This window comes from Hyperoodon ampullatus (genome assembly GCF_949752795.1).
Source record: "Hyperoodon ampullatus genome assembly, chromosome: 19".
Lineage (NCBI taxonomy): Eukaryota > Metazoa > Chordata > Mammalia > Artiodactyla > Ziphiidae > Hyperoodon > Hyperoodon ampullatus.
The window spans coordinates 5,441,448-5,461,585 of record NC_136932.1 but is presented as its reverse complement, the minus strand read 5'-3'; the positions used below and the strand labels follow the sequence as shown (position 1 = coordinate 5,461,585).

General features: G+C 60.5%; 3 protein-coding genes across 5 annotated transcripts; all 3 read right to left on the bottom strand.

Moving 5' to 3' along the window:
* Nucleotides 1-1,620: 1,620 nt before the first annotated feature.
* On the bottom strand, nt 1,621-3,240 carry PNMT (phenylethanolamine N-methyltransferase; the record flags this gene model as incomplete). Its single annotated transcript, XM_079724563.1, has 3 exons — nt 2,930-3,240; nt 2,186-2,393; nt 1,621-2,062 (listed from the first exon to the last, which is right to left on the bottom strand). Exons 1-3 carry the CDS (start codon nt 3,129-3,131, stop codon nt 1,621-1,623), a joined length of 852 nt encoding a protein of 283 aa, XP_079580689.1. The 5' UTR covers nt 3,132-3,240.
* A 2,153-nt stretch (nt 3,241-5,393) lies between these two features.
* On the bottom strand, nt 5,394-6,154 carry TCAP (titin-cap; the record flags this gene model as incomplete). Its single annotated transcript, XM_079724561.1, has 2 exons — nt 5,394-5,787; nt 6,045-6,154. The coding sequence occupies 2 exons, from the start codon at nt 6,152-6,154 to the stop codon at nt 5,394-5,396; spliced, it is 504 nt and encodes a 167-aa protein (XP_079580687.1).
* Nucleotides 6,155-7,954: 1,800 nt separating this feature from the next.
* STARD3 (StAR related lipid transfer domain containing 3) lies at nt 7,955-18,439 on the bottom strand (the record flags this gene model as incomplete). Of its 3 annotated transcripts, none has more annotated exons than XM_079724543.1 (14): nt 7,955-8,715; nt 9,170-9,263; nt 10,396-10,500; nt 10,590-10,669; nt 11,039-11,134; nt 11,301-11,363; nt 13,093-13,185; nt 13,553-13,608; nt 13,816-13,914; nt 14,119-14,236; nt 14,635-14,688; nt 14,812-14,889; nt 15,279-15,356; nt 18,230-18,439. In XM_079724543.1, the coding sequence occupies 14 exons, from the start codon at nt 18,437-18,439 to the stop codon at nt 8,611-8,613; spliced, it is 1,329 nt and encodes a 442-aa protein (XP_079580669.1). In that variant the 3' UTR covers nt 7,955-8,610. The 3 variants fall into 3 exon arrangements, with proteins under 3 accessions (XP_079580669.1, XP_079580670.1, XP_079580671.1); XM_079724544.1 differs by having other exon boundaries at nt 13,816-13,927; nt 14,825-14,889; XM_079724545.1 differs by lacking the exon at nt 14,635-14,688.
* Nucleotides 18,440-20,138: the final 1,699 nt, after the last annotated feature.

The following is a 20,138-nucleotide window of genomic DNA, read 5'->3' as shown; positions in this document are numbered from 1 at the left end:
ACACCGGCCTGGGGTGTGTGGGATGCTGGGTGGGGCAGTGTGTGTGAGCATTGGCCTTGTGCAGTGTGGAAAGCGGGGGTGTATGTGAGTGGTTTTGAAGTGTGGTGTTGGGGGGCAGGCGGGTTAGTGTGGGTTAGGGGAACGTGCAGAGACTGAGTGGAGGTGCAGGGGAGTGTGAATGCCACACAGTGGGGGGGAGAATCAAATCATGTCGACAGCCATTTACTGAGCACCAACCCTATACACAGCCCCAGGCCAGGCAGAAAGCCAGGGTGTCCCCAAGATCTGGCAGGGGTGAGGGTGTCCAGGCTGCATGCGTGTATATGTGTTCCTTTCTTTTGCCCCCCTCTTTACGAACCTCATTGGGTTTCTGCACAGCCCAAGATCTCCCCCAGAATCAGCCCCTTGGGAGGCAGAGGGAGGAAGAAAACTGGGGATCCTCCTTGCCTAGACATGGTTGGCCAGCCCCTACCCCAGCGCCCTGCCTGCTAAGCCCCTTTGCCACTGCCTGACCCAGGGGAGGGCGGGGGCAATCTGAGGGCGGAGGGGAGAAGGCTTTGGCTGGGTCTGGTTTCTGATCTTCCCAGAGGCAGGCAGGGGCCGTGCTGTACCTACACCCTGGTAAAGGTGACCCCTGCCCGTTGCCAGCAGCCATAGCACATCCCCGCTCCACAAGGACAGAACGTGGAGCTGCAGAAACTTTCCATCCAAAGGCAGAGGCTCTGTGACTGCAGCAAGGAGTCTGGAGTCTTGCTTGTTCTCTGCCCTCTTGCCTCTCCCTGGGGGTAAGGGTGCTGAGCTAGGGCTCCCACCTCAGGGACTTGGATGACCTGTAACTTCTTTTGATACTAAGAACTATTTTAAGGTAGGAGGGTGGCAAGGGACATTCTTAATAAACCAATTCTCAGACTCACCTAGCCTTTTCCGGCTCATTTGTGTAAGTAGGGTGGGCTGGAGGGAAGAAGACAGAGCTGGCTGGAGGCAAGAGGCAGATGGCGTCTCTACCTGGGCCCGTGGGAGTGGGGATGGCAAGGACCAGATTCAGGGCAACAGCGGATCTGGATGGAGCTCCCGTCCCGCCCGTAGTGGGGGCTGGGCGGGGCTGGTGCCTGTTCTTCCCCTCTGACTTCCCTTGGCCTTTGGGCCTGGATTGTAGCCCCACCCCCTGCGCGTTCTCCTAATTATCCCCCTTCACCTCCCCTCCTGGGCTCCGCTAAGTGCTAAGCTCCCCTACTATTTATTTGTTCCTAACCTTTCCGAGCTTCACCTGCAAGCAGGGTAACAGGACCTGCTGCCGAGTGTGAGGACTGAATGGGCCTAGCAGGTGCCTGGTGCACGGCAGATGCTGAATGAGTTTCCTCTGACCCTGGCTTTCCTTAGTTTGGGAAGAATGAGTGTACGGAAACCTACCTTCATGGAAGCTTCTGGAAAAAAGGCCAGGGTTGATGCCTCCCATACGCCCACAACACAAGAGAGAGCTCTGGGCCCTTGTTGCTTCCCAGGAGAGCCACAGACTGAACTTACACCAACCAGCATGGACTTATTTCTTTATTAGGTGCCACCTCAGGCAACAGGGAAGCTAGGTGGGTGAGGGCCGCCGGCACTGTGTGCACTGGGGCCTCACACCCCCACCTTCTTCCGGGCCCAGGCGAAGAAGATGCCCTTGACATCATCTACGCCTGTCCGAAGGTGGGAAGGCATGACGTAGGTGCGCAGATCCCTCACCTCATAGCCGCTACGCACCAGGGCCTCCCTCACCTCCTCCTCGCGCACTGGCACCACTGCCAGCCTGGCCTCCCCAGCCAGGTACCATGACTCCTCCAGGGCCCCGATGAGGAGGAGGTGTCCCCCAGGCCTCAGCAGTGTAGTGATGTGGTCCAGGGCCCGCTGGAAGCTGGCAAGGTCCGGACTCACAGCCTCTAGGCAGAAGGCGGAGACCAGGGCATCGGCAGGCAGGGGCGCCAGGCTCCCAGCGCCCAGGGGCTGGGGCTGGTGCACGTCGATGGGCAGGATCCGCTTCACCCTGGCTCGCAGCTGGCACTCCTTCTCTTGGCAGGATTCACTGTTCGACTCAGAAGGCAGAGTCAGGACCAGGTCCCTGGACTGCCCACACCCGGTTCTCTGTTGCCTCCCACCAGCCACTCCGTGGGAAGCCCCTGCCCAACCCGCACGCCCCAGCCCTTACCCTTTGCCCTCGATGAGACAGACATGCTGGCTGTACACGCTCCAGTCCAAGGCCCCAGGCTCGTCTCGCAGCCAGAGCCCCAGCTCCTGGCGGTTCACCTCCAAGAAATCTGTCATGGTGATGTCCTCAAAGTGGGCGCAGGCGCTGAGCAGCTGGTAGATAGTGGGGCCTGAACCAATGTCAATGAGGGTGCGTCCAGACACCTCACCTGGGTGGGGCAGAGGAAGCAGGCCCTGGTGCTAGGCCTGTGCCTGCAGCCCCCAGCCTCAGTCACGGCCTCCCTTACCTGGGGCTTCTTTCCCCTCTCTCTGTTCCTTCTCCCCCTGGAAGTGTGTCTCTATCTGGAAAAAGCATTAGCTCTGGAGTTAGACTAACCAGGGTCTGAGTCCAGCTCCAACATCTGCTGACTTTTACCTTGGGAAATGAACTTAACCTCTCTGTGACTCAGGTTGCACAACTATAATCTAGTCACCTACCAGTGAGGGTTAAGTGGGGGAAATCTCAGGTGCCTGGCAGCTTCTCTCCTCCGCCTTTGCCCCGCCCCTCATTCTGCATTCCCCACCTCACTTCTCAAGTCTGGGTGTTCTCCCTCCCGACCCCACCCCTTCTCTCTCCTCTCACGTGAGGGGTGCTGCTCCGCTTCCTCTTCTGTTTTCACCTCTTAGCTACCTGTCCCCATCTGGCTGTCGCGTGCGCACCCCTTTGGCTCCCTGATGACTCCTTGTCCTGTTTCCCCGCGCTCACCAGTGGCGAAGGTCTGCGCCAAGCAGCGCAGCTTCCAAGGCCCGACGCCGTCGGGGCCGCTCAGGTCCCCCCGAGGGGGCGCGTAGTTGTTGCGGAGGTAGGCGCGGGGCTCGAAGCGCTGGTAGGCCAAGGCGACTGCCGCCCGGCCCGGGTCTGAGTCGGGGGCCGCGCCCGCAGCGTGACTCAGGTCTGTCCCGCTCATGCTGCTGCCGCGGCCGCCCTCGTCCCCCGCTCGCCTTTATCTGCGGCCGGACCCCCGCCCCACCTCTCCTCTGCGGGGGCGGAGGCTGAGCGATGAGCCGCCCGGGGCCACGCGCGCTGCGTTTCCCCTACCCCATCCATCTCCTTTAGTGTCGGAGCAGCAGACACACGGGGGGAGCATCCGTCCCCGCCCCTGCTCCACAGTTGCTCCCGGCTGCCCTCCACCCTTGGTCTCACCTGCCCTGGTCCAAGGCCAGCTCCCGCGCCCTGCCCCTCCGCTTCGTACCCCCAGACTCCTTAGACCCCTGCGTCCGCCAGCCCCAGCTCCGCCCTGTAGCTCTTCTCCAGCTCCGGCAGCCATGCACCCCTTTTGCCTGGCATCCCTTCCCTTCTTTTTTGCCAGGGTTCAAGCTAGCCCTTTCCCCCGTTCCCAGCTCCCAGCGCCAGGGACATCTCCGGGACACCCTGTCCAACATCCACCCCCCTTCCTTAGTGAGGTCACCCCAACTCCCCTTCTCCGCCTCTCCTCTAGGCCTCTCTTTCGTCCCTGTCCTCCAGCGTTCCCCCCGACCCCGCCCCGACTCCAGAAAGGACAGTCCGTTCTGGCCTCCGCCACGGTCGCCCCGGGGCCCCAGAGCAGAGCTCCGGCCCCGCCCGTCAGATGGCAGCGACGATAGGGCAGGCGAGCAGCGATAAAGCACTTAGCAGACGGAACAGCCCGGGCCTCCCCTGCGGGCCCTGCAGGCTCCCAGCCGCGTATCTGGGGGCTGCCGAGGGCGGAAGGCTCCGGACGTTCCCGACACGTCCGGGGTGAGGGACCCAGGTGAGGACGGAAGGGCGCGGGGCGCATTCTCCAGGCTGCCAGGGGTACCAGGGGACGCGATCCGAGCCTTCGGGTGCCAAGGGACTAGGTGTGTCGCCTGGTCTGGAGTCTGACCCCCTCTCATCTCCCAGCCCACACTCCAGCCCCCTCTGGGGGAGCAAGGCCAGGCCAGCCCTGCAGATTGCTCGGCACTCCAGGTACCAGGCTGTCAAGATGCCAGGGTCTCCCTTCCTATCCTCCCAAATGGGAAGTGGATTCTGCGGGGCCATCTCCATGGTCTTCCTGGAGTGGGACCCTCCTCTGGCTAAGTCTAGTGCCTCGCGGCCCTGGGTAGGCTACCAGCCCCTGGCCTCCTCTGTGCCACACCCTTACCCTCACCTTGTCCCAAAGGGAGAGCGTCTTCTTGTTGGACCAGGCAGCCAGGTTGGGACATGAGTCACCACAACAGCTGCAGGGGTCACAGACAGGAACCTGACCCCCCCCCCACACACACACACCCTACCCGCAAGAACCCACCTTGGGCTCCCAGGGCAGGGAGGGTGGAACACCTGACCCCAGCCAAGGATTGATTCTGTCTGGATTCAGAACCAAGAGAGAGGTCAGCCTTGGGGTCACTGACCCCATCCACACCCTGAGGCACAGCTAACGACAGTCCCGGTGCCAGCCCCTTCCATATTCTTCCTGAGGTCATTTAAACAAACCCTGGATGCCAGCTGGCCTCCCGGGCACTGCCCAGTGCCAGGGGACTCACACAGAGGCCAGGACTGCAGAGCAGAGTCAGGGGCACTGGACGGACAGCCACCCTGTTTACATCTCTGTCCCTGCAACCCTCCCCCCGCCCTGCCCGGGAGCATGGGGTGACCCACTAGCTCTGCCATATTTAGCTCAGATGCAGGGCCTGTTCCCAGAAGTGAGCGTGGGGGGAACACCAACGGGCGGGCCCCTCAACCACCAGGAAAGAGACGAAACTCTGGCGTGTGACTGAGCATTTATTGCAGCGCTAACAGAGGGTGCTGGGGGCTCCACCCTGCCTCTGCCCTCTTCACGTCCCCCTTCCTCCGGTCTTCTCCAGGCCTCCCTCCTTCCCTGACCATTACAGGTCCCCTTACGCTTTTTCTTCATCCTTCTCTGAAGCTGAAATCTGGACTGGGGTCATTCCTCTCAGGGACCTCTTACCCTCACCAGCATTTTCTGCCTTTCCTCCTGGGGGTGCTCGGCTGTGCTGGCCCCCAGCTCTCCACCCTTACTGCCCACCGTCTTTGCTCCCTCCCTGTGGGAACTCAGGAGACCCAGGCATCCTGGCCTCTGGCTCCCACCTCCCCTAGCCCCCAACTCTGGGCAAACTACAAAGCTTCCATGGCCAGCAGCTCCCCTCCGTGGTCCTAGCCAGGAAGGGCCCAGCCCAGGGCAGGCACTGTGGAGCCCAAGTCACCGTCCCTCTCAGCCTCTCTGTGCTTCCTGGGACATGGAGCGAGACAGGGTGCGGCACAGGGCGCCGGGCTTGCTGACAGGCACCACAGGGGGCAGCTGCTTGGTGATCTCGGCCACGTCCTGGCGGTCCACGCACTGGCCACCCAGGGCTGCTTCCAGTGCCAGCAGCTCCCGCAGCTGGATGGGGGTGTCCTCGTGCTCCTCCTTGGTGGCGCCCACCTTGGCAGGGGTGAAGATGGGCAGCGGCAGCATCCGCTGGTAGGGCAGCTGGTACTCCTGCAGCCCGTGGCCCAGGATGCCCATCCGCATCACCAGCCAGGGGGAACGCTGCACCAGTGCCTGGCACCGCCCCTGCCGGTGGTAGGTCTCCCGCCGCTGGGCATCTTCCTCATGCAGGGAGCAACTGGGAAGGAGAGGGCACGGGGACACTGAACTCCTGAGAGCTGCTGCCCTCCAGTCACACGCTGAGTGGCAGGGCTCCCCGGGACTGCCAGGACCTGGGGTGCTGGAGGGGTGACTCCACTTTGCTCCCCCCAGCGGGAACTCTCCTGGCCCCCACCCCCCCGAAACTTCTCCTGGGCTTTGTGCTCTGGCTTCATAAGGCTCAGGAAGGGTGCTCTAGGGGAGGGGAGGAGGGACCCCCAGCTGGCCAGCACTCACCCCTCCTCAGGCCGTGTGGACAGTGTCAGATCCCTCCACTCAGCCCAGAAGGCCTCTCGGCGCTCACAGTTCTCCTCGGACACCTGGCAGCTCAGCTCTGAAGTGGCCATGATGACCGCTCACTCTCTCTGGGCTCTGTTCCTCCCAGGCCCTTTAAATAGCCCCCTCCTCCCCCTCCCCCAGGGGCTATTTTCAGGCCCTCTGGCGTCAGATGCTACAAGCAGAGCCAAGACTCACTGCTGGGGGATTCTGGGCCCAGGGCGGGGCTTGGGGTACCTGGACTCTGGCTGCCCCCAGGTCAGAGGTCAGCTTCTGAAAAGCTCAAGATGCTCCCGTGGGGGCGGGGTCCTCAGCGTGACACCTCCAGGTGTCTGACACTCCTCAGGCACCGTCTGGGACCAGGCACGTGCCCAGCCTCGTGCCACCTTGGCACTTGCCCTCTGCCCCGCCCCTTCCCCTAACCCAGGGAGGACAGCCGCTTGTCTGTAAACAGAGCAGGCCACAGCGGGAACCGAGGCCCCCTCTGGGCTCTGTACCAGGCCATCGTGTCCTTCCCCACTGCCTGGGCTCAAGGGCACAGCCCCTGACTATCCCCTCAGCAAGAAGGGACAGTGCCGCCATGTCCTCGGGCACCCGCCCCTGAAGGCTTGGCCCCCGACCACCACCTCACCAGCAGGGGCAACGGAAGTTAATTCCACACGTGGGATCCTGGACGCCAGCCTTTGCCAGGTGTCCTCCTTTCCCATTGGGCCAGTAGGGTGGGGGGAGGTGTGGGAGGTGGCCCCAGCTCTACCCCAACACCTCCGGTGGGGGGAGGTGGGAATCCAGGGGCTCCAGGGAACGGCACCCAATCTGGCTCTAGCCCCAAAGCAGCCATAAACAGGCTGTGTGACTATGGGTCAGCTTCTACCCCTCTCTGGGCATTTTGCCCCCTTTCTGTTCACAGTGGCCGTACCAGAAGAGTTCTGGGTCCTGCCAGCTCCAGGGTGCCACTGGGCAGGACCTGGCTCTCATCCCCAGGGAGCAGGCCAGTAGGAGGGCTGCCAGGACAGCCCAGCACCGAGAGCAGCGGCGCGTGCTGCTGGAAGCTGGCACACAGGGTGGAGGGCGTGGGGGAGGAGGAATGAAGGCGTCACTGAGTGGACGAAGCAAAGGGCACCAAGAGAGGCAGGGCCAGGAGCTGAGCTGAGAACCTAGTGGTAAGGCCCGTGGGCACCCAGCTGCGGCAGGACTGCATCCTCTTGATGACCGAGCACTACACCTGACTCTGGGTATCTTTTAACCTTACAAAAGCCTTTATGAAGTAGGAAATGGAGGCTCAGAGAGGTACATTTGCCCAGGGTCGCACACCTAGCCAGGACCAAGAGGAGACCCCGCCCCCACCCCGGCTCTAAGCAAGTCAGCTCCTCGGGAAGCCTGAAGGCAGGGAGGGAGGAAGGCAGGTTTTCTGGTGGCCCCAGGGTGATGGGGCAGAGACGGGAGGTTAAGTGGACCCCAGAGGCCGGCATCCCGGAGGTGCATCAGTGACCCGGAAGGCCAGGCCCCACGTCCAGGCTTCCCCCCCGGACCCCAGCCTTGGGACCCCAGGGGCAACCAAGGCCTGCTGTGGGTACTGCCAGGTCTCTCCCTACCTCCCTCCTCCCTATCCTGGGCTGGAGACCTTAACGTGACCTTCCCTCACCGGAGACCCGGCAGGGAGGCGGGGAATTTTTCTCTGACCAGTCATCTGCCCAGCTGAACCATTCAAGAAAGTTGGGGGTGGTTCCAGGAACTGGGTCTCCACTGGCTCCGTCCTGGCTCTGCGAGGCTGTGAGAGGGTGTGTCATGTGGTGGCTGCAGCAGTGGCTCCTTCCCCCACCTCCGAGGTGCTGCTCTTCTCTTCCCTCAAGAGGCCAGGCTGGAAGGACTGCTTTTTTTTTTTTTTTTTGAGTTCATGTTTTTAATTGGCTCAAATTACAAAGGTCCCCAAGGAGGCCCTGGGCTGGGGGAGGCAACCTGGAGAGAACCTGGGAGAGGCAGGCCCCTGCCAGCGCCCACCACTCCCACCTGCAACCTACACCCCCACAAGTGCAAGTGGAAAAAGGTCCCAGACCCTTTAAATAATCCTAAAACACCGTGATGAGAGAGCAGGCGGAAGAAGGGGGTCCTACGCCTGCACACTGGTGACAAGGCTGCCCTGACTTCTGTCCTGCCCAGGGTCCTCCCCCGCCAAGTCCGAGGTTCCCATTCCAGACCCCGGCCTGGCCAGGTGGGGACAGCGGATCTCCTCTTCCAGGAGGCAGGGACGCCAAGTAAACGTCGGCAGGATGGATGGACCCCACTGGCCTCAGCGGCAGAGTCAGACGCTTGAGCTCTCGACCTGCCCACGGCCAGGGCTCCCAGGCACAGTGAAGTGTGTGGAGGGTGGCAGCTTGGGGCCCAGGGGCTGCTGTGGGAGGAAGCTCCTTCCTCCCCACTGTTTGAGGCCAGGTCCTCTGTGGGCAGTGGGAAGCCCAACCGGCCCCTCCTCTGGCTCTGGAGGCCGTGGCGACAGGACCCTGGCCCGCAGGGTGGTGAGGGGGCATGCTCATGCCCGTGCACCCAGCTCTCCGATGCGCTGCCGCAGGTGAAAGGCAAATTCAAACATGGTGGCTGCGAGGCTCTGGTGGATGAGGTACCGGGGCAGGCGGCCCTGGGGGAGGCGAGAAGTTCCAGGAAGGCTTGCCCTGGGCAGGGGCTCCCCCTCAACAACTGGCACCAGCAGGGGCTGCTCTGGTCCAGAACACAGGTGCAGCTCTGGAATGCAGCCTAGGCCGCCCTCCCCCCCACCCCCTGGCAGGAAGAACATGCCGTGCCTGGGGCTTGGCATGAGTCACACAGACAGACCCGGGAGGGGCTGGGCTGGCAGCCAGCCACCCTTCCTGGGGGCCACGGGAGTCAGAGGTAAAAAGCGGAGGCACAGTTCCTCCGGCAACTCAGGGTGAGAAGACCATCTGGACCCTGCCCCCAGTTTTAGAGTAAGAAAGGAGGCGGAGAGTAGGGGAGGCTCTGAGCAGAGCAGGGAGCGCCCAAGGTCACACAGCAGAGTCCCCTCCCCTCCACAGAGCCTGCCCTGCAGCCCCGGCATGCCCACCCGGCATGCCCACCTTGAGATCTGCATTAAGGATCCAGATGAAGGTGCAGGCTCCAGGGTTACTGGCTGACTTGAGCACGACGAAGCCCCCGGGACCATTCTCTCCCCTGAGGAGAGAGGTACCAGTGGGGGACCTTGGAGCCCCTGGCAGAACCCCTGACTCCCCACCACGCCCCATTCTTGGCCCACCCTGGACTGGGGTGGGAGAGGGAAGGGAGCTGCTGGTCCAGCGAACCCCTCGCTGCCTGAGCAGGGCCCAGGAGGGGTGTCCCAGAGGCCACAGCATACAGCCCTCCACCCCCACCTGCCATGTGACGCTCGAATCCTCCTACAACCGCCTGCCGATGTTTGCACACCCCCAGTGGCAGGGAAGCCCCAGCTCACCACCTTCCCAGCCCTCATCTAGTCGGTCCAGGGATTCTAGGTCCGCTCTAGTCCCGAGGGGGTGGGCCGGGCGGGCACTCCTCACCAGGGCCCGGCTCTGGGAGCGGTGCAGTGCCACTGGGCTCCAGGAGGGGGCGCCTTCTCAGGAGGCGTCAGGCCTGAGCTGTATGGTGCCCATCCCATCTCCACTTAATTCGCCTACAGCTCCCCTGACTCCATAGATAAGGAAGCTGGCACCCAGAGGGGAAATGAGCTTGCCCATCACCCAGCAAGTCTGCAGTGGTGGCGAGACCAGAGCCCCAAGCTGACACTCAAAGAACAGTGCTCTCTGGGGAACCCCAGGACAGAAGGGGAAGAGTGGGTATCTGGGAGGAGGTCACCTGCAGGGCTAGGATTAGACAGCAGGGCAATTGGAGGAGGCCCTGGAACGGGCAGCAGGGAGACTAAGGCCTCTCCCTTTGGAGGCACTTCCAAGCGCTGCGGGAGAAAGGCAAGGCCGCGGGACAGGCAGAAGGGGATGAAAGCGACCCGAGTCTCCTCAGGCAGGAAGTCGATGGTTCAGAACACAGAGCCTCCTGCTCAGGTCCCCCAGACCAGTGCAACCTCATGGCTCCCAGCCCCCTTCCCCGGGCTGCTCCCTATTCATCCCCATTCACGGTCTATCCTGGAGCTGCCCTCCGGCCTGGTGGTGGGTCCAGCCTCCAGCAGATAAGCAGGATAGGGACAGCGGGACTGGGGACAGGAAGGCAGGCTCGGCAGGAGAAAGTGCCCAACTGTACACACCGACCCTGCCCTGTCCCCACAGCTGCCAGGGGAGGGGCCGGTGCGGACGACCCCAGGCAAGGCTCAGCTCACCTGACATATTTGTGTGTCGGGGGCTTGGCGCAGTGGGTGGTGGCGATGCCCGATGACAGGTATCGGTCTCTGCGCCGCTCGATGCGTCGGACGTTCACAAAGTCCCTGGAGGGGGTAGGGTTAGGTCAGGGGGTGCCGAGAAGGTCCAAGGACAGGCGGCCTGGCTGAGAGGAGGGAGCTTGGGGGCCACTCACCTGGGGGAGACCACACCGCCCGCGGCCCCCGAAGACACATCGTAGGAGATGAGGGTGTTGTCTTCTACACGCTGCAGGATCTGCGGGCGTCAGGGCAGACGTGAGGTGTATCCACCCCAGGAAAACCCCAGGGAAGGGTCCCAGCATCTCAGGAAAGCCCCAGGCCAGCCTGCTCTGCGCTCAGGTCCCTTAATTAAGAGCCATTCCCATTCATGGGCGCTGGCTGGGCCAGGCGCTCTGAGCATTTCCTCCTTCCATCTTCCCCACCCTCTCCAGGAGGCACTAGTACCACCATCCCCATTTTACAGATGGGGAAGCTGAGGCACAGAGCAGTCCAATGACGTGACCTGGGTCCCCTGGGGGTCATGATCATGCTGGGGTACAATCTGCCATGTCGCTCTGCCCCTGCCCTGAGGGGTGCCCAGGCCTGGCCCCCTGGCTCGGCTCACCTGGCAGGCTGTCACCGTCTTGTTCCACAGCACCATCTTCTCGGGCTGCAGGATCACCTCCTGGTATACCAACTCCGCGGGGCAGGGCAGGAAGGTCTGGAGTGGGGCGGGCAGAGGGCTGGGTGGTGCCAGGTGTACTCGGGCACACCAGCCCTTCCCTCCTGGTTGGGAGAAACCTGCCGGCGGGTCCCCCTACCCCCGGGCTCTTTCCTGGAGTCCCAGGCAGAGCAGGAGGCTCCAGAACACCTCTTCCCTCACTCACCTTCAGGATGAAGGTCTTGCCATGAAAGGGAACCTCGATGGTGTACACAGTGTCCCCATATTCCTGTGGCAGGGATGGAAGGGTGGCAGGGAGGTGGGCAGAGGGCAGAGGGGAGCCTGGGGGGCAGGAGTGGGTGACAGGCAGGGCAGGTTTTTAACAGCTCAGGGTAGAAAACTCCGGGAGTTTCGGGATATCTGAGCAGCCATTAAAGAACAGTGGTTCTGGGACCTCCCTGGTGGCACAGCGGTTAAGAATCCGCCTGCCAATGCAGGGGACACGGGTTTGATCCCTAGTCCGGGAAGATCCCACGTGCTGCAGAGCCACTAAGCCTGCGAGCCACAACTACTGAGCCCACATGTCACAACTACTGAAGCCCACATGCCCACACGCCTAGGGCCCATGCTCCAAAACAAGACAAGCCACCGCAACGAGAAGCCCATGCACTGCAACGAAGAGTAGACCCCGCTCGCCGCAACTAGAGAGCCTGCACGAAGCTTTCTACAAAGACCCAATGCAGCCAAAAAACAAAAAAGTGGTTCTGCCTCCTTGCCTCCTTCATTGTTGGTGGGAATGTAAGTTGGTGCAGCCACTACGGAAAACAGTATGGAGAATCCTCAGAAAACTAAAATTAGAATTACCATATGATCCAGCAATCCCACTCCTGGGAATATACCTGGACAAAACTATAATTCAAAAAGATACACGCACCCCTATGTTCATAGCAGCACTGTTCACAATAGCCAAGACATGGAAACAACCTAAATGTCCATCAACAGATGAACGGATAAAGAAGATGTGGTACGTATATACAATGGAATACTACTCAGCCATAAAAAAGAACAAAACAATGCCCTTTGCAGCAACATGGATGCAACTAGAGATTATCATATAAGTGAAATAAGTCAGAAAGAAAAAGACGACTACCATATATCGCTTATACGTGGAATCTAAAATATGGCACAGACGAACCTATCTACAAAACAGAAACAGACCCACAGACATAGAGAACAGACTCGTGGTTGCCAAGCGGGGTAGGGGGAGGGAGAGGGATGGACGGGGAGTTTGGGGTTGTAAGATGCAAACTATTACATTTAGAATGGATAAACACCAAGGTCCTACTGTATAGCACAGGGAGCTCTCTTCAATATCGTGAGATAAACCATAATGGAAAAGAATATAAAAAAAGAATGTGCATATGTGTATAACTGAGTCACCTTGCTGTACAGCAGAAATTAACACCACATTGTAGATCAACTGTACTTCAATTAAAAAAAAAAAAAAACAGTGGTTCCGACAAATGTTCTGCAATGAGGAGAGAAAGGCTTTTGATATCAAGTTTAAAGGCTGGAGCACAGCTGCGGCTGCAACCACGAAGGACTGTGTCTCCAGGCTGACAAGGGCTGCCAGAGGAACTGGCCAGAGAAAGGGATGAGGATGTTTTCCCTCAAGCTCTCTGCCATCTTTTTAGATAATACTGTTTTGACCGTGAAACAAAACACCAGACACAGGGCCGAAGCCTGGCTTCCCCTTCAAAGCTGGAGCCGAGGCAGCAGAGTAGCCGGGGGTGGGGGTGGGGTGGGGGTGGGGTGGGGGGAAGCAGGGGGAGGGGCGGTGGGAATGTCCAATGCAGCCCAACCAAGTGGCTGACCCCAGGGCTCAGCCCCCTCTCCTGGGGTTAGGAATATGGTTCCAACCCGTGCAATCTTTGGGCTTATTTCTCAGGCCTCAGAAAAGGGAGGGAAAACTCCCCACAGGAAAACTCTCAGGATCAGGTGGGAGACAGGTTTCTTACATTCTTCTTCTCAAACTTCCAGTTCTCCTCCTGGGCCAAGATCTGGTCCACCACCGCCATAGCCTCCTTCCCCTGGAGGATGTACTCCCGTTCCTGGCCAGGGATGGGAGTCAGGAAGGGGTCAGCCTGGGGTCTGCACCCCACCTGCTCTTTCTGCACCGGGCTGGGTGGGAAGCCTGACTCAGCCAGATGTCCAGATGCCGGGTCTGGGCCGGTCTCCCGGGCCCCGCGGGCTTCCTGGGACCAGGTGCCGTGGCTGCGGCTGCCACCCCCGGGCCCCAGGCAGGAAGCAGACCAGTGGGCCTGACCGACAGTGGGGCAGACACCCAGATGGACACGGACTGGCATTCAGGCTGCCTAAGGTCTGCCTTCTGCTGGGAAGCCCCTGCCCACCTGGCTGAGTGCAGCGCTGGCCCCTCCTCCAGGGTGCCCACCCGGGGCGGGGTAGGCAGCCAGATACCTGGGCAGAGAAGCCTTTCTTCCCAACAACTTCTTCATCTGATTCATTGTCAGACCCTGCAGAAAACAAGCAGAGGACAATGGGAAGAGGTGGAGAGAGTGGTGGCGGGGGGGAGGTCGGGGTACAAGTGCAATGGTGTAGGGGTATGAAAGTGGGTATGGCAGAGGGCTGCTCGCTTCCCCCGGGGAGCTGACATGAACAGAAAGAACAGACCCAGCCAACACCCCTCCCCGAAGGCAGTTCTCCCACCCACCAGCCCGCACCTGCAAAGGATTCTGGGGGTGAATAGAACTGGCCCTCGGACAGGGCGCCGGAGAAGAGCAAGGGTCCTCGGGCGACAGCAGCCTGGGCAGCAAGATACCCTGAGGGAGCAGACGTGGGCAGCCATCGCCCCAGACCAAGGACAGTCATGCCCCAGCAGCCTGGGGTCCCCCGGCCCAGGCTCACCCTAAGGCTCCTAGCGGCAGAGCTGGCGAGAGAGCTCAGAACTGGCTCTCAGGCCCCAAACTCTCCTCTCCTGGGTGGGGCTGACCCTCACTGCACCCCCCCCACCCCCCAGCACTCACATCGCTCCTCCTCAGCCTCCTGGGGTAGGACTTTGAAGTCAAGGAACCAGGTCTCCAACCAGGCGAGGACGAAGGAGACGATAGGGAGCAAGTAGCCGAAGGCCCCTTTGCTGAGCAGCTGTGGAGGGAGGGGGCTGAGCTCCACGGCAGGGAGTCACCTCAAACCCAGAGCCCCACCCTGGGGCTACCAACTCTGGCCTACACCCCACTCCCGGTACCAGCTGTGGGGACCCTCTGTGGCACACGCCTTCGAGACGGATGGATTAATGAGTTCTGCAGCAGGATAAACTAAGGTTAGGCGAGAGGCGGAACTTTCCGTCCTTGGGGTTGCAGCAGCGTGAGTGGGGAAAGCCAATGAGGATGATCCCTTAGAACTCTCAAAGGACAGGATTCCCCCTCACCCCAACCCCGACAGCAGGGTCAGACACCCAAAATCAGAGGAGCGGTCCCTTCTTGGGAGAAGCCCATCCCTCAGGCCAGATGCCCACCAGACCAGCCAGACCCTGAGCCACTGACCTCAGAGAGGATGACCTTGACAATGAGGAATGCACTGGACACCAGCGTGGTGACCTGCCCAGGGGAGGGAAGGAGGAAGAGAGCGAGCACAGAGGCTGGGGAGTGAGTCCTCCTCCATCCCATCTCTTGCGCCAGCCCCGCCAGGGCCCGAGAGCTGCCAGGAAAGTGGCATCTTACCGCAATCACCCACCAGTGCCGGAGCCGCAGCACAGCATAGCCCAGGAGCAGTCCGGAGAAGCGGAAGAAAGCCAGGACCTGGTGTGGGGGGCCGGGGAACCATCACGGGCAAGCCAGTGGCCCTACCCCTGCTGAAGGCGGGCCTCCCCGTCCAGTCCTGCTGCCTGAGTTTCCCTCCTCATGGTGTGTACACCCCAGGAGAGGATGGCCGAGGCCAAGTCAGTGTTTCTTTGGGGATGATCCGGAGGTGACCTTCTTGGATAGGGGTCTCTCGTCTTCCCCTCCCACTTGGGGCTCTCTGAAGGTGGGGCCTCATTTAGGAAGCCGTTTGAATACTGAGGGTCCCCGGAAGATAGGAGCAAGTCTCCCTGATCAGATTAGGATGTGTGTTGCGACAAGGAGAGAATCCAGCGAAAGAGTCACGCTCTTATGCCCTCTCTGTCCCCAGGATCTCCAAGGCCACTCACAAAGATGTCAAAGAAGGAAGTCTTAAAGCTGTAGTGGATAATCTCCTGCTCCAGGTTCTTCTGGATGCCCGTGTTGGTCTGGAAGAGAGAGGTGTGGATAGCTCTGCAGGCAGAACCAAGTCCCCAGGGCTGCCCCTTGTTCTCCCGGCGGGGGGGGGCGGGCGGGAGGGGGAGAAGGTAGAACCCGGAGGAGAGGCTGTAAATGCTCAAGAAGCCCCTGAGGCAGCAGAGGAGCTCAGCCAGGGGCCTGAGACCCCAGCACTGTTACTGTTTCTCTAAGGATCCAGGCAGCCTCAGACACTGGCGCGCACACTGCCCGGGAAGAGGCAGGCCTGGAGGGCCCTGGGGCTGTGCAGGAGAGGCGCTGAGCCCTATGCAGGTAGGTAGGGCTGGCACACAGGGTGCTGGGAGCATGCCTCTCACATAATTTCACCTCCCTCCCACCACTGCGGTGCTCTGTCTTCCCAGCCGAGCATCCATCTGGGGTGATGGGGGCCGGGGGTGGGCAGTGGTGTCAGACGGAGCCCCGGGTGGCAAATCAATTGATTAGGTTTGTGCTTAATGGGCAAACTCCGTCATGCTGCTAGAGAGGATGGCATTCAGACTGAGGAGACTGGTCCTTGCCCCCGCCCCTGCCCTAGCCACCCACACATTTTCAATGGGACCCCTGAGACCCTGGCTGGGGAGTGAGGGGTCTGGATGGACACTGAGAGCTAGAGCCGCCTGAGGCTTCAGGAGGAATGGGGTGGCAGGCTTACGCCTCTGCAGGTGGGGCGCCAGCCCCCGGAGAAGCGGGGCACAAGGGGACTCTCAGGAATGGGGCCTGGGAGCCCTGAAGGGGAAGACCCTCCACACCTAGACCGGGGCTTCTGATCTCCGGCAGATGATATGAATTGGGGCAGTGGGGCTTGGGGGGCTTGTTAAAAATACAGATGTTCAGCCACTGGGTCTGAATCTCAGGCTGAGCTGAGGATCTAGAATGGTTATAAAACTCCCAGGTGATTCTGATGCTCGGGGCAGGAGCCAGCAGTCTGGACAGCCCCTCACTGGACTTCGAGCCCCTGGCACATCCCCACTGAATGCCTCAGCCTCAAGACCGCTCTGAGCCCTGTGGAGTCTGACGCCTTGCTGCCCCTGGCCTGACACCCCACCCCGCCCCAGCTCGGTCCGCCTCTTCCTCCTGACTGCTCCCTCTTGGGCTCCAAGGCCCCTCCCACCCCTAACAGACCCTGTCCCTCAAGCTTTGTCTTCCACCATTTTTCTCTTTACAGAGAACTCTCCCTCTGCCTGGGTACCCGCCTGCCCACTGCGTGAGGACTCAGGACAGTGGAGTTCCAGCCCCTGCTTTGCCACGGGCTACGAGACTTTGGCACAGGTCTTATAACCCGGCCAGGGTCGTTGCATCCACTGGGCAACACACAGTCTGTTAGAAAATTAACAATACGTATGCTCCAAAATATGAAAATAAGATGACAGAGCTGAAAATTAATAAAATTTCAGTTAAGTGTCTACTGAGTGAAACATTCTGTTGATTCTATGAACTATTAAATCCAGCACTCTGAAATTTCTCATCACATTTGAAAACAATCTGGAGGTGAGATGTTCGCACTTTGCAAGAATTCCCAAGTCTGCGTGATGACTGCTAAGCTATTACAGCCAATACAGCCAGAGAGTTTCGAAAGTAAAATTATCAAAAAATTTTTTCAGCTCTTTTCTGGCAAGAAAATATATATACTGAATGAAGGATGTGGGTGAATTTTAGTGACTGCTTTGAGATGCTGCACGGGACCTTCAAAAGCAAGAATGTCTAAGACCTCGGAAGCTCTTCAAGCGGCCCTGAACCTTGCTGGGCCTCAGCTCTCTCATCGGTAAGATGGTCCCGAAGGCCCCGTGGCTGTGGCTCCTTCTTGCTGAAGGGGCCAGCTCATCCCTGTGCACAAAGGCCAGTCACCCTCAGAGCCCTGCCTTGCTTTCCAGCTCAACACGCCTGGAATCAAACTTATCCTCTTCACCCCTAAACCAGTCCCTTCTCCAAATTCATTTCTAGCACCAGTCATTCTTCTGACACCTGAGCTTGCGATCTGGAGGCAGGGCACCTGCCATCCAGAACTCTGACCCACTTTGTACAAGGAGAACAGGGGGTCTCAAAGAGGCTGAGTCCCTTGCTGAGGTCACACAGTTACTACAGAGAAGCTGGCACGGGACCAAGCCTGGGATGCCCTGTTCCACGGCTCCTGCCTCTGTATCAGGTCTTGCCCTGCCCTGTTAGCACCCGGGGATTAGGCCCCACCACCAGCTGGCCAAGCACTGCACAGGGAGAGAAGGGGGCAGACCCTGCCCCGACAGGCAGCTCCGCCTCCAGACTGCTAGGTGGCATCTCACCAAACCCAAGAGGCCAAACTGGGGGGCACTGAAGAATGCCCCAGGTGGGGAAGGAGAGCTGGGCGCCACTGGGAACTGGGAGTTTTTACTGGTTGCTCCCCACTGTACCCTCTGCTTTTAGCACAGTATCTGGGACACAGCAGGGGCTCAAAAATGTTTGTTGAGTGAATGGAGCCAGAGAGTAATGTAGAGCAGAAAGAAGACAAAGGTTTCAGTAGCTCAACCAGAGTCCTCTGGGCTCCCTCCTCCCTTCTCAAGAGTGTCCGCTAGGGGGCAGTATGGCGCAGAGGTCAAGAGGGCGAGCTCTGGAGCCAGAGTCTGGGTTCAAACCCTGCCGCCTTCACATACTTGCTGAGAGACTTCAGATAAACGACTCAGCCTCTCTGAGTTTCTTTCTCTGGAAGATGAGAACAGCTCTTCTTATCATCTCATTCTTCCTTTTACCTAGAAATCAGCGGCCCCCCCTCCCACCACCGCCAGAGGCAGCCCTCCCACACGGCAGACGGAGTAACTGAGGCCCAGGCAACCCCCACAGCGCGGCTTGTGCCTCCAGCCTTGGCCCCACTCACGTTCAGCTCAATGATCCAGAGCAGGGAGATGAAAAGCAGGTCGAAGGTGACAAAGAGGCAGAAGGTGCGGCGGACGTCGGAGATGGCCCGGCGCTTCCCGCGAGGCGGCGAGGAGAGGCTCTGGCTGTGGGACAGCGATGAGCCGAGGGAGGCCACGGCTGGCAGGCTGCGCTCCAGGTCGCGGGCCGGCTCCCGGGACAGCTTGCTCATCCTGGCGGCCCCCACCTCCAGGCAGAGAGGGCCGGGCCTCAGAGGCACGGCTGCGGGAAGACGGGGCGGCTGGCTCAGGTCCTGCATGTCAGGGTCCTGCAGGTCCCGGTCACCTCCCTCGTCCCTTCCCACGCAGCCCCCGGGGACCCCCTCCGCCCCAGCCTAACCCGGTGGCCCAGGGCCCTCTCTGCCTAATTTCCCACTGCGGCCTGACGTTCGGGCTGGAGGCGTCTGAGCATCCCTCTCACTTGTCCTGCTTCTACACCCGCCGTCCCTGGCCAAGTCTTGCAGCCCCACGGTCACCCCTGGAGGCCTCTGGGATCCTCCCCGATGTCCCGGGGGCACAGCCTGCTCCTGCCAAGCGCTGCCCTGTGGTTCAGCCTCCGGGCCTGCCCCCACCCCCAGGAGAAGTCAGTCCCAAGCTCTGTTCTTTGTTTTCCAAGCACAAAGCCACATTCCCTCCCAGCAGCCAGCCCTACCCTCCCACCCCCTAATCCATGGCGACTGGGAGGGACTTCCTAGAGCACAGTGCTCTGTGCTGGGGGCGGGATGGCGGGATGACATCTTCATCTCCAGCTATGTCCCCACCACTGCCACCTCAGGCCCACCCAGCACGGCTATCTCCCGGCGCTCCCCCGGCGCTCCAACTTGCTCCTAATGGGCGCGTCTCCAGGCTTCCTCCCCCCCCACCCCGGCAGCAACCACTTCCCCACACGACAGCCAGAGAAGGCTTTTCAGAACATGAATCACATCCTGCCATTCCCCACTTAGAGCCCTTCAAGGGCGCCCCCCGGGTCTGAGGATAACAGCACCCGCCTCGTGATGCCCTCGCAGGACGTGGCTCTGCCTGGCTCCTCGCACCACTCCTCGCACAAGGCACGGGCCCCGTCTCACTACGACGGCCGCCCGGGCCTTCTAGGTCCCTACACGTGGCAGCCCGGTCCTGCCTCGGGGGCCCTAGACCCAGCTCTCTGGGCTGGGTGGAACGTTCTCCCCAGTCCTTTCAACGGGCAGCCCCAAAGCCCTCTCCTCAGAGCCTCCCACCCTCCTGTCCCCAGTCCCAGTTAATTTACGGAGCTTCACCTTCTTCAGTGAACTCTCACCATCTGAAACCATCTTACTGATTGTTCTGCAAACTCCGCGGTGCAGGCCTTTATCTGACTTGGTCCCTGCTGTCTCCTAGGACCTAGCACAATGCTGGCACTTAACAGGTGCTGGATAACTGACTGTTGAATAAGTGGATGACCCAGAGGGTCTCCTGGCCCGCAGCTCCATGCTACATGGTAGAGAGGACCAGGGTAAACCCAGCCACTACCCAAGGCTCGCCCAGAGCTCCAGGGCCCACATAACACTGTGCCCATGGCCGTGTTTCGTGCCCACACAGGGCAGGATGGTTCCTCCTATTCTTCAGATAAGACAGCCAAGGCTCCGAAAGGGTGAATGGACTTACCCATCCCTCACCTGCCTGTGCAAGCATGAGGCTGAAATCCTCATGAACCCTAGAGACAAAAGGGGCCCTGGAGCACTCCCTCCCTGCCATGCGGGCCCCAGGCCTAAGGTCTCTGCTCTACCAATTTGCTGGCGGGGGCCCTCAGAGGCCCTGTCCCCTGCGCGGGGGAAGGAAAGGTTTAGTCTAGAGCCAGAGAAGAGCTGATGCAGTGTAGTGGGGCCTGAGTTTCTGGGACCCCATCGAGGGGTC